General features: G+C 39.5%; 1 protein-coding gene across 2 annotated transcripts in view; it reads right to left on the reverse strand.

Annotated features, from left to right (window-relative positions):
- SLC30A9 (solute carrier family 30 member 9) overlaps nucleotides 1–6,782 on the reverse strand; it is a 68,031-nt gene extending 61,249 nt beyond the window's left edge. The window contains exon 1 of one of the 2 annotated variants that reach the window (XM_019751918.3): nucleotides 6,521–6,782. In XM_019751918.3, the coding sequence (XP_019607477.2) occupies nucleotides 6,521–6,632 (112 nt within the window). In that variant the 5' untranslated portion in view covers nucleotides 6,633–6,782. The remainder of the gene's footprint in view (nucleotides 1–6,520) is intronic. The other variant, XM_074324618.2, reaches the window with a different exon arrangement.
- Between the last annotated feature and the right edge of the window lie 5,606 nt (nucleotides 6,783–12,388).

A 12,388-nucleotide genomic window follows, 5' to 3' on the forward strand; every position in this document is an offset into this window, starting at 1 on the left:
TTACCTACCGTCTGCAGTAGTGACATGTTAATTTGTGTGTATGCATGTATCATTATGATTTCATAGATTTAAACATTATTTGATGTATTTCAATCCATTTTAGTCATTATCCTGATCATTACTCAAACAGTCCCATTTTTGGCTCATAGTCTCTTCAAATTGACTCCTGTGTCCTTTTGACAGTTTCCTAGTAATCTGATAGCTTTCTTGCTGGCTGTTTTGCAAAGTCCTTAATTTTTAACTTCAGTAGAATTTCAGGTATCAGCAACTTTAAAAGTACACATTTGACATTAAAACAAGATCAAAAATTGCACAGAACTTACAGAACACATTACCGCCTTCAACATTTTCTATTCTAAAAATATACAGGACAACATTTGGGCCAATAAAACAAATAATACCTAACACTCTGCAGTAGAAACACAACCATCTGCTGAATAAATTACTGAATTAATTATTTAAGTCTAGGAGGCAGAAGAAAATATCACCCACCATTAATACTGTTTCTTCGAGGTGCCTTCGTACAGATTAATCTTACCTTTGGTGCTCACTGTTCTACAGGCCTGGCCAGGGACCTCACTGCTGTACACATAAGGGATGTTTCTTCATCAAGACTGCAGAGCTGCTGGTATCTCTGTCAGTCCAGTCACAACAATCACTCGTCTCTGCTTTTATTTTACTGTCTGTGCCTTCGAAGCTCCTAATGACTACCATTACTGATCACTTGCCCTCTCTCCAATCTGATTTGCTACCTACCACTTCCTGTGGCTTTCAGAGTAAATTTGGCCTTTTTTTTCAGGCTACAACAACGAACAAAATTAGAAACACTTTCTCCCATGTAAACTGACAATTTTGCCTACTATGTATGTTGCTTAGGTAATAACAATTACTAAAAACAAAAAATTTCTTGCCGTTTGGAATGTTTTATTTCTGCATAATTTCAGGCCAGAGTCAAACTTGTAGCCTAAGTCTTCCAGAGGTCAGTCTCTGCTTGAGAGATGATTTCAGTCATTTTTTCCCAAAAGTTCTAAAGCACTGACATATTAAAAACTAAATCATTGTTATACTTATTTTTAAAGAGGTTAGTGTGGATTTAAAGTACATAATAAGCAGAGTAGCACAGTGGAAGCTTCCTGGACCCACAAAATACACAATAATATAGAATGCAAAAACTATTCTTCATGGTATTATTTATAATAGCAAAAATTGCAAACAACATAAATGTTCCTCAATAGAATGATTAAGTTATGAAAGGTCCCTATATTTTCATTGCATATTCATTTAAAACTTTTAATAACACAGGAAAACACTCATAACATTGCATGAAAAAAGCAGGAGACAAAATAATACACTGATTTCAACAAACGTGACTGGTGAAATATCTGGAATATGCGCTACTTTTACTCTATACTTTATACTTTTGCTTATTTTCAAAAAATGCCTACAATTTAAAAACTAAGAATATTTCCATTGCAAAGTTACTTTTAGTACTATTACTGCTAATGTTAACACACTATCCCTAGCTTGTTCTCAGTTGGCCAAAAATGCGGGGAAAGTCACCTTTATGTCTAATCATCAAGTTAAGCAAAAGCGTGACCCAGACTCGGTAGCTCAACCCGGAAGACGACCGCTGATACGACTTTTCTCCACAACACAGTAAGCAACAGGGAATCCTTTTTTTTTTTAAAGTAAAGAATATGAAATGCTGACAACTTCCTGCACTGCCTCGTGGCATACATTTCTCCTGCCTTGTTTAATTCTTCTTAATATTTGTTTAGAAAAAGTAAAAACAGCAATGCAATAACAATATCTAATACATTAAGGACTTACCAAATTCAACTGTCCTACATGATTTACCAGTTATAAATGAGCACATTTTATCATTTATATTCCAAAACATGTACCAAAGCCATCTACTACTCTCCACGTCCCCTGCCGACTACCATAGCCCAGCCACCATCTTGGTCCCCTAGATCACGATAATGTAACAGCCACCTAATGATCTCCTTATTCACCTTCCCCTTTCCAATCCATGCTTCACAAAGTAGTCAGAGGGATATTTTTTAAAACTTTGCCCTTTTTTTAACCTATGGCCTGAAAGGCTCTGAAACCTTTCAAACCTCATTTCATACCCCACCAGCCTGGCCCCCACAGCCGACCCCGGCCATGGCAGGTTTCTTTCTGCTCATGGATACCACTAGTCTGGCCTTCAGGGCTCCTATTTGCTCTGCCTAAATTGCTTTGCCCCAGTCTTCACCTGGCCTGCTCATTTTCATTTTTCATACCTTGGCTCAGTAACCACCTCCACAGAAAAGCTAGAGCTCCAGGCCAGCATATCTGGCCCCTGCTGGCCACTTGCCAGTCCATCACCCTGCTTATTGCTTGTACAGCACTTAGCTATGTTTTCTCATTCCTAGCGTGTGCCCAATGAAGCCAGAAACTATGTCTGTGTCGTTCAGCACTACACTACAACTATGTCTGTGTCGTTCAGCACAGACAATGCCTGGCATCTCTTTATTAAATGATCCTCCCTTGCAAAAGCCTTATGAGGCACATACTATAGTTACCCTCACTTTCCAGTTATAAATTCTATCATTAACTTGAACTACATAGAATCATGCTGTCAAGTCTGCCAAAATGCTCTTTTATAACTGTCAATGTTCCTATTAGTTAAAATTGTTAAAATTCCTACTCTTCTTATGGTAATAAAGATGACCACAGTAGAGACAGGAATAAATACAAAGGTTTAATTTCTTTTTATTTAAAAACCACACTTTCATTAATCTCAGACTGAAGCAAAAGCATGTATCTGTTAATTTAGTATGTGGTACTTAAAGGAGCATCCTACCACCTCAAATTTTTGTCAAATGAAGCAAGGCATAAATACATGGAAAACTAAGAACGTGCTTTATGCAAAAACCAAAGAAACTTAAAACAAAAAGGATATATTTACTATAGAAAGTAAGTAGCATTTTTATTATTTGAAAGTGTATGTTCATTGTAGATCATTTGAAAAATAAAATTTAAAAATTTTTCTAGAGAAACTCACTGTTAATATCACGGTATACATTCTTACTAAATATTTTTCTAGTTTTACCTAAAAGTACATTAAGACATTTTCCCATGTCACTAAATATTTTTCTAAATTATTTTTTAAATGGTTGCATATATCACCAGCCCATAATAAACGTACCATAAGAATATTTCAGTTTCCAACTTTTCATAACGTTACCAATTTATTACTATAAATAACGAACTTGTGCACTTAGTATGTAGCCGATTGTTTTGTTAAAGTAAATCCTTTTAAGTAGAATCGCCGGATCAGAAGGCATCAACTTTTAAAGTTCTTCTCATATAAAAATAACTGGCTCTTTCCATAAGCAGCCTGAGGTGACCTCTAAAAATAGTTCGCTATTCACTTGACCCAGAGAACGCCACAAAATCATGTAAATCAAGGGGTTCAAATCTTTGTGTGTTCACTTTAAGAACACTCGTGAAACTGCCCAGGCCATAAAGGACATGCATATCCGAAAAGCCACCAAGTACCTAAAGGATGTCACGTTACAGAAGCAGTGTGTGCCATTCCGTCATTAGAGTGGTGGAGTTGGTAGGTAAGCCCAGGTGAAACAGTGAGGCTGGATGAAGGGTCAATGGCCCAAAACAAGAGCAGAATTTTTGCTGCACATGCTTAAAAATGCAGAGAGGAATGCTGCACTTAAGGGTTTAGATGTAGACTCTGCTCACTGAGCACATCCAGGTGACCAAAGCTCCCAGGATGCAGCGCAGAACTTACGGAGATCACGGGCGGATTAACCCATACGTGAGCTCTCCCTGCCACACTGACGTGATCCTGAAAAAGAGCAGATTGTTCCTAAACCAGAAGAGAAGGTTGCGCAGAAGAAAAAGATCTCCCAGAAGAGACTGAAGAAACAAAATCTTATGGCCTGAGAGTAAATTCTGCATCAAATAAATGCTAATAAAAGTTAAAAAAAAAAAATAACTGACCTCCAAAAACACTGTTCAACTATATGTCCCAATCAGTAGTAAGAGAGTTCCTGCTTTCCTGCACCCTAATTATGTGGTATCATTAGGAAAAACTTAGCCAATAGATGCAGGCAATGAGTAGTAAATCCTTTAAATTATATCCCTACTCTTATTAGTAAGTATAAAACATTTTGGCATTTTTATCGGCCATTTGAACTCCTTTATGAACTTCTTATTCATTTCCTTTGCCCACTTTTCTACTGGAATGTACACTGGTTTGTAAAACTTCTTTAAGAAGTAGAGATACTAACTCTATAACTCCAATACAGTAGTCACTGTTTATTGAGCAGTTGAAATGTGGCTAGTCTGAACTAAGACATGTTGTAAGTGTAAAATACACACTGGAAAGCAAAATTTAGTACAAAAAATAATGTAAAATATCTCAATAATTTTTATACTGATTACATGTTGAAACATTTTGAATACACTGGATAAAAATTATTATTAAAATGAATTACAAGTTTTTACTTTATAAAATACAGCTATCAGACAACTCAAAATTACATACATGGCTCTCATTATATTTCTTTTGGCCAATGCTGCTCTCAATTATTGTTTTCATTTTCTCCTTTAAATGTTTTCAGTATTAGTTTGACAAACAGGCATTTCATTTTTAAGTATGCAAATAAAGCAACTGTTTCCCTCAAGGTTTCCTACTTTGCTTGTTTTTTGTAAGTTTTTCTCAGCCCCAAATTCTCCCACACAGGAATTTTAGAAGCATAAACTAAACTATTTCTTGACAAAGAAAAACATGTTTTTAGAATTTTCCCCCAAAGTTCTTCAACTATTGTTCTTACATGCATCCAACTTAAATAGTACTTTTTTAAAAAATGATTTTTAAATTTTACCACAATTAATGGTTGTCCTTTTAAAAACTGTTTCAGTATTACTAAAACTAAGTTTTCACAAACAAGATTATTTTTAAAACCTACTGTCTGTAAGTGTAAACATTCCAAAGAACTTTGCAACCTCATTCTGAGTGGTGAGATAGGTAATTGTTATCTGTGGTTCACAGACGGATGAGACAAAGAGCACATAATTTTTGACATAATGACAGCTACAGAGAATTTGGATTACAAATTACACTATTTCAACTCCTTTTTACCAACACTTACAGGGCAGGTTAGCCTAAATTCAACAGCCACTATATCTAATTGAAGTGTAAAATGCTGGAATTGCTTGGTCAATAGAAGCAATTGTGCTAGAAGTTCATTTGAGTATTATGGAGTACAGCATAACCACATAATTCATTTTGTTCACATGAGAACCAGGTATACTGCCAATACAGGCAAATACAAAAATTATACTTCTCCATCACCACCAAAAAGCCCCAAGAACAGTGCTGTTAAAATAAACGCTTCTTAAATTTTAAGAGCCAGTTTTTACATTTCCTGCAAATAAATTAATATACTCTTATTTGCATAACAGGTGTTAACACAGCATATATTACTTATAAACTTGAATGACTTGACTACAACTTCCAACTTCTACTGCAAGGTCACACACGTGCTACAAGTTTTTTCAAACATGGATTTTTGAGAAGTTTTTCTGTAAACACTCTTTACATCCCCAAGAATCTGGGGGATTAGATTAGAGGTGTTTGGTTCAGTTTTCTTCCTCATTGTTCCTATCAGTTCTCAAGTGTCAAGCTATGGCATCCCCAGCTATGGCCAAAACGGAGGTAAGCCTGATTACAACTTACAAGTTCAATGTTATTTTGGGAACTGTCGGACAATTTAAATTTGAGTCAGAAAAGGATGTTTAAGTAGCGGGATAAAAATTCTCGTCAATCACCTTTTTCTGGGTTACAGCTCCGGTAGACACTTTTTCACCAAAAAGATCGTTCAACGGAACTTGAGGTGTCTTGGGTTTTTTTGTGTGTTTTTTCGGTACAAAACTGGGCTCATTCAATGACTGTGGGATGGTCATACTCTCAACACGTATGATTCGTAAATGCTGAATAGCAAACCACTCCCAAAACCACCGCCTTCCTCTTCTTTTAGAAAATTTAAGAACACAAGTTGGGAATGAGAAGGGGGCAGGGCAAGAAAATCTACTCGGCCAAAACTACTCAGTGAAGGTGAGTCGGTGAGCTCAAAAGACCCAGTTTGTGGAGTCTCATTTCCCACTGCGGGGGGGCGGAGAGGGGTCACCGCCAGACACTGCGATGCGCACGTAACGTTTTATTTGGTACAAAGCGATCGCTCCATTGGATGCGACCCGGCCCGCTGGGGGCCCGCAACTTTTCTCGGGGGGCTGTGCTAGAATCATAGGCAAGAACAGGGTCAGAAAGGCCTGTCAGGAAGCCCCGCGGGCTGAGCGGGCCGAACCGCAAAGGCGGAGAGCGGAAAGGAAGGTTCCGGGGTTGGGGAAAGGCAAGCGGGCTTACTGCCCGAATCGAAGGGCCGAGCGCCGAACCCGGCCTGGTCCTCCAGTCTGGCGTCCGCGGTGTCAGCGGCCGGGGCGGGACACTCACCCTGTGGCTCACTGGAGACGCGGGCCGCCGCCCTGCAGCGCAGACGGAGCCGGCACAGAGAGGACCAGCTACATCTGTGGGCCGCAGCGGCGGCGGCCAAGCCCGGTAACATCCTGGCGGGGCAAAGGCGCCTACTCGGACACCGCCTCCTGCCTCCGCGCCGCAGCCGGCACCAACTGACTCCATACACAGGTCACCAGCGAACACACACGCCTGCGCCGCGGCAGGCGGCCTAAGTGACCCGGAAGTGCTAACGTCACTTAGCGACACCTGCCGAGGAGGCAGCGGAAGTGACATAGCGCGGAGCGCAAATCGCAAGGCTTTGCGTCCGCGGACCTGGACCCGGCTGCGTGGGGAGGGCGTGGGTGCAAATGTCGTTTGGTGGGGGTCCTTCCTGTCTCCCTCCGCACCGGCACTTTCACATCTTGCTTTGAAATCGTCGCGTAAATCGTTTGCCTCTTAACAGCCAAGAAAGCCTTAGGGGAAGTGACAGCTTCGGGGGGCCTCTGCGTGCTTCTCTTTTGCGGGCTGGAAACCTGGGCCGTGTGTTGGGAATAGGAGGAAAGGTGGGAAGGAAGGACGCTGGTCTTCTGAGTCTCTCTCTCCGGAGACTTTCCGGATGAGCCCAAACGGAGGCCAGCGTGTCCTCGGTTCTCTCCGAACCTTTACCAAAGTGCGTCGTTCTTCGCCTGTAACAGCGCTGTGTACCCGATACCCTGACGGCAAGTACCCACTTCGGAATCAGTTACTTGCCCTACTAACCTCTGAACCTCGGGTTCTCGTCTGTAATACAACAGAATAAGACTTTCATAAATTAAAGATTTGTCTGCGTAATCGAAGATGTGCAGACCTCGAAACAGGAGTCAGTCCGGTCCTAGAGTGAGAACAGAACCGTATTCACCGGGAAGTTAATTGTGTTTGTCGCTGACAGGCTCATTCCCCTCTTGGCTCAAACTCGGGAGAGTTGGCCTTTCTTGACCAGCCTTGCTTCGTTATTCTCTGCCTTGTGGCCTTGTATACATTTCTCCAAGACGCTTATCACTATTTGAAATTATCTGTTATTTTATTTTCTGTCTCTCAGAATAGAAAATAAGCATCCTGGTGTTGGAATCTTGTGTTTTGTACATTGCTGTTTGCCAAAGGCTAAAACAGTGTCTGGCACAAATAAATTAATTGAATGGTTTGTTTTAAAGTTAATCTGAGTCCCTTAACTACGGTATATTACTACACAATAACTTTCAAGGGGAAATAAATTAGCATGTTCCTAATTTTAAGAGAATCAATAGAGTCTTTTATGCTGATTGAGATAAGTACAACCAGCTTAATGAAGTCATGGTGATTAAATTATCACAAAATTGGTAAATTTAACTTCCTAAGACAAACGTAAACATTAAGTGGTTAAACTTAATGCTGTTCCATAAGTATTCATAACCTCAAGATGAGTTAAATCTGATTACTATTAAGAGATTTTAAGAAAGTCAACTTTATGATATAAAATACAAAAGGCTTAACTCTTAATTTCATGGTAACTGTAAGTTACCATATCATTAACTTTTGTTATAATGCTAATCTAAATGCTTTGGATTCTTAAAGTAGCCCCTGGTTTCAACAATCATTTTAATCAAAACTGGTCAAAGCTTCGTACAGTTTATTAGGTACAACAGGATTTTAATTTTCCTTTTGTTTATATGTATTTTTTAATCATTTTAGAGGAATATTCATTTTGTGATTAAAAAAATTTTTCTAAATACAGTTTTTGCCGGGGGTTAAAATAATTTTAATAACACAGCTGTGTGATGTGTGTAACATACTGGTACATAGTACATTTTCACCACATGTTAGTTTTGTCCTACCTTTCTTTCCCCTGATATAGCTGGGCTATCACTTGACTTAGACACTATTAATTTTGATAAACCTCCAAAAGTCTTGACTTGCTAAAAAAGTTTGAAGAATAAAGTGGATCATGCTGTTATCTTGTTTAACCTTCATAATGCTGTATCCCATAATAAGGTCTCCAGGGACTTGGATTAAAATAACTCCTGCAGTTGTCTGTGTTTTACCTATATTGTCCTCATATATACTTGTCCTACTGGATAGTTTTCAAATTTTCCCCAAGTGCTGAAAATAAGGCAATGTCAGTTTTAGAGTTCTTTAGGGAAGTTTTCTTTGACCCTAAATTCTTTGAGAAATCCCATCTTTACCAAGAGACTGCTTTAATGTTCCACTTGAGAGACATTCAGCAGCTACCTGTATGTTCTAAGTAGGTAAGATTCCAGCATCTATTGGAGGAGACAGAAAATTTTAAAGTAAACACACATCATTTCAAATAGTGATGTTAGTAGTAATATTGATCATTGACTAATTGCCACACCCTCTATGTGCATTATCTCTTAACACCTTAGCAAGTGTAGGCGTAGATGAGGAAACTAAGGCACAAAGATCTTGCTCTTAACCACCACACTTTGTAAGTCAGTGGGCCTGTCCTTTGGAAGAAAATATGAGATCTTTCAAGAGATGTGAATGCCAATGTGGCCTTTCATTGTTTCCTGAAATATACGTCAAGAGAGAGCATTTCCCCAGATTTTTTTACACCATTTTATGTGTGATCAACATATTAAATTGCCTGAATTTCATGAGGATTTGTGATACAAATAGATGCCTAAATATAGTTAACTATTAAGTCAGATAGATGGAAATAGAAGAAGGAAAGGGGTGAAGTGTCATTTGATGACTACCATACACCATAACTCAGGCAAGGTTTTCTATTAACTCTGAAGTTCCAACGTCTTTTGAAAATTCACTTCTATAACTGACGTGACAATTGCTTAGTTTCATCTTGCGTATAGCTTTGGGAAAAGAATGATTCTGATCATGAGACAAACTTGACTGTTTATCTGGAAAATTGACTTAAATAATCCATTAGTTAAAGTGAGCGGCTCTGTCATGAGCCTTACCAAACAAATTAATTTTGAACATAAATACTTGTTAGCATCATGTTGTTTTGCCTGCGGGATAGGGGAAGGAGGGAGCTTGCCCACCTGAAAACTTCAAAAAGAAAATGGCTTACACATGGATAAAAGGGAAAATACCTAGCCACAGCAGGATGATTCCCTGCTGTTGAACCATGATCAGAAGCAGTGTGGGTTTGTATGGACATATTTTGTATGTGTACAGGCAAACCTCTCCTAAATAAGCAAAGGAAGTGAAATGGGGGGGTGATATGGTTTCTGACCAGGTTACTAATCCTCACCTGTATTTTTGAGAGAAGTTGAGGGATTTTCCTGAGACCACTCAGCACGGTTGTGCTGAGTAGAACAAGGAGTTAGACTCAGGTCCTCTGGTTCCAAACCTGTGTATATACTTGAGTGAGCATAGCCGGGGGCAAGGGGAAGGCAGCGGTTGGTTTCTGATGGAATTTCCCTCCACATTCTGTGAAGTTACTTGTGGGAATTTTATCACAATTATGTGACATAACCATATAGTACTCCATTACCATTAAACTAAGCTTCACTTTGTCACTTCCAGCCAGGAATAAAATCAAGAACGATTTCTCCAATAGTGACCACATTCCTGGGTCCTAGCGATCTTATTCAACTCTTCTTAGCTTCTTCAATAGCTCCTCCTCCTAAAATTCACCCTGTAAAGTGGAGAATTTATATATAAATGTATTTCACCACACACACCCTTTCCTCAGAGGTCAGTGAACAAGATTTGGATTACAGTTATTACAGCTGGGAAAATCAACTTACTAAATACTCCTGGGAGCAAAAGAGAACTGTTTGATAACCTTTATCCTTGAGAGAAGCTGGGGACTTGAAAGCATGTAGATTTGGTACTTTTAGGGAGGGCAGCATTTGAGAAGAGAGTTTTTTCCCCCAAAGCCACAGGTTGGGGCACCAAGAGAAATTCTCATTAAGTTTCCCAAAATTTAACTTTTTATTGAAGTATAATACACAGAAGGCACAAGTCTTAAGGGCACAGCTCTAAGAATTTTAACTAGTGAACAAGACTGTAACCAGTATCCAACATTACCAGCTTCCCAGAAGCCTCTCTTCTAGTCACTACCCTCCCACCCCTCAAGAGTACCATTTTATCCTGCTTCGAACAACATAGATTAATTTTACCTGTTTGAGGACTTTTATTTGCATGAATTATATACTCTGTACTCTTTAATAGTCCATATGCAAAAGTCCAGGTTTATTTCAACATTGTTTGTGGGACTCATTCATATTGTTGTGTTCATTCTCATTGCTATAAAGGATCCTGGTGTGATATCCCCCAGTTTATCCTTTCTACTGGTGATTAGCATTTGTAGTTTTCTTTTTTTGGAGCTATTACAAATTGTCGTGGACATATGTATGCATTTCTGATGGATATATTCCTAGGACTGAATTTATTGGTCATAGGATATGCAAACTTCCTACTTTTCCAAAGTAGTTGTACTAATACACACTCCCCACAGCAGTGTGTGAAAGTTCTGTTTGCTCACAACTGCACCAACATTTGCTACTATCTTTTATTATTTTAGCCATTATGGGGGTATGGAGTAGTATGGCATTCTGATTTTAATTTGCATTTCCTTGATGATAAATGAAGTTGGATGCCTTTTCAAATGTATATTGGCCATTTGGATATCCTGTTTATATCCTATTGCTCGCCTTTCTTTTAGGTTGTGTTTTTCTTATTGATTTGTAGGAGCTCTTAATATATTCTGGAAACAAGTCCTTTGTTGGATATATGTACTACAAATATCTTCTTCCACTCTGTCCGTGGTCTTATCATTTTCTTAGTAGTGTCTTTTGATGAAAAGAAGTTCTTAATGTTAAATTATCAATTTGTCGAAATTATCAATTTGTTTCATTAATAGTTAATATCTTTTGTGTTCTGTTTAGGAAATTTGTACCTAATCCATGTTACTTGTAAAGTTTTGCAGTGTCTTGAAGAAGAGGAGACTGATCTCTCCACCCCCATTTGGATGTTTTCTTAGCCACCAAGCTTGCTGACCTGTCGCAGTGCTGTGAATTTGGAGGAAATTTTGAGCACTGGGGAGAGATGGTACAGGGACCAGAGAGAATTCCTGTGATCTATATAGACTTTGGATCCTGTCTGATGCTACAGACCTCAGAGTTGGCATCACGGAGAGTAAATGAGGCTGAGGCCTGTAGACTGGCCATGAAACACCATAGCATCGGGCAAGAGGTATGTATGTATCCAAAAAATGTAGTTCACCACTGTCACATGAGAGTCAGCTGCCAGATACAGCAAGTCTTGCAAAGAGCTAGCTACCAAAGCATAGGGGGCTGCTTGGGACCGAGTTTCTCCTCAGTGGGGCCTGTTGGGGTCCCCATACATCCTCACTGACAATGAGCTAGATAAACCACAATGCACTACAGAAAGGGGACAGCCCCTCACCATAGTCAGGCACTTAAGGTAGTGCCTATTTTTCCTTCCTGACCTGACCCCACCATCAAAAGAGCAAGCAGGCCTTCCCCTTAAATGTTAAATGACTTTTGATCTACATTCCTAAAAGGCTATTTCAGCCTCTAGGATCCTTTCCCTCTCTTTATAAATCTCCATGCTCTATCCCCAGCATTCCACTCAGTTTCCTTATCCATTTCCTCTCATTTTTCCGTGTGTACCCTCACAATGCTGCCCCTCCCGCCTTCCAGCCTGCCTGCCCCAGCCCCAAGTCTCATGTTCCCCAGCATAACCACATCATGTTGCCTTTGAAGCAGGGGTTCTCAACCAGTGGCAACTTTTGGCACTGTCTGGAGACATTTTGGTTGTCACAGCTAGACACTTCTGGCATCTAGTTAGTAGAGGCTAAAGACGCTACTTAACATCCTACAGTGCCCACGGTAGCCTGTC

The sequence above is a fragment of the Rhinolophus sinicus genome, chromosome 1, assembly GCF_057876585.1.
Source record: "Rhinolophus sinicus isolate RSI-liver-muscle chromosome 1, RSI-T2T, whole genome shotgun sequence".
NCBI lineage: Eukaryota > Metazoa > Chordata > Mammalia > Chiroptera > Rhinolophidae > Rhinolophus > Rhinolophus sinicus.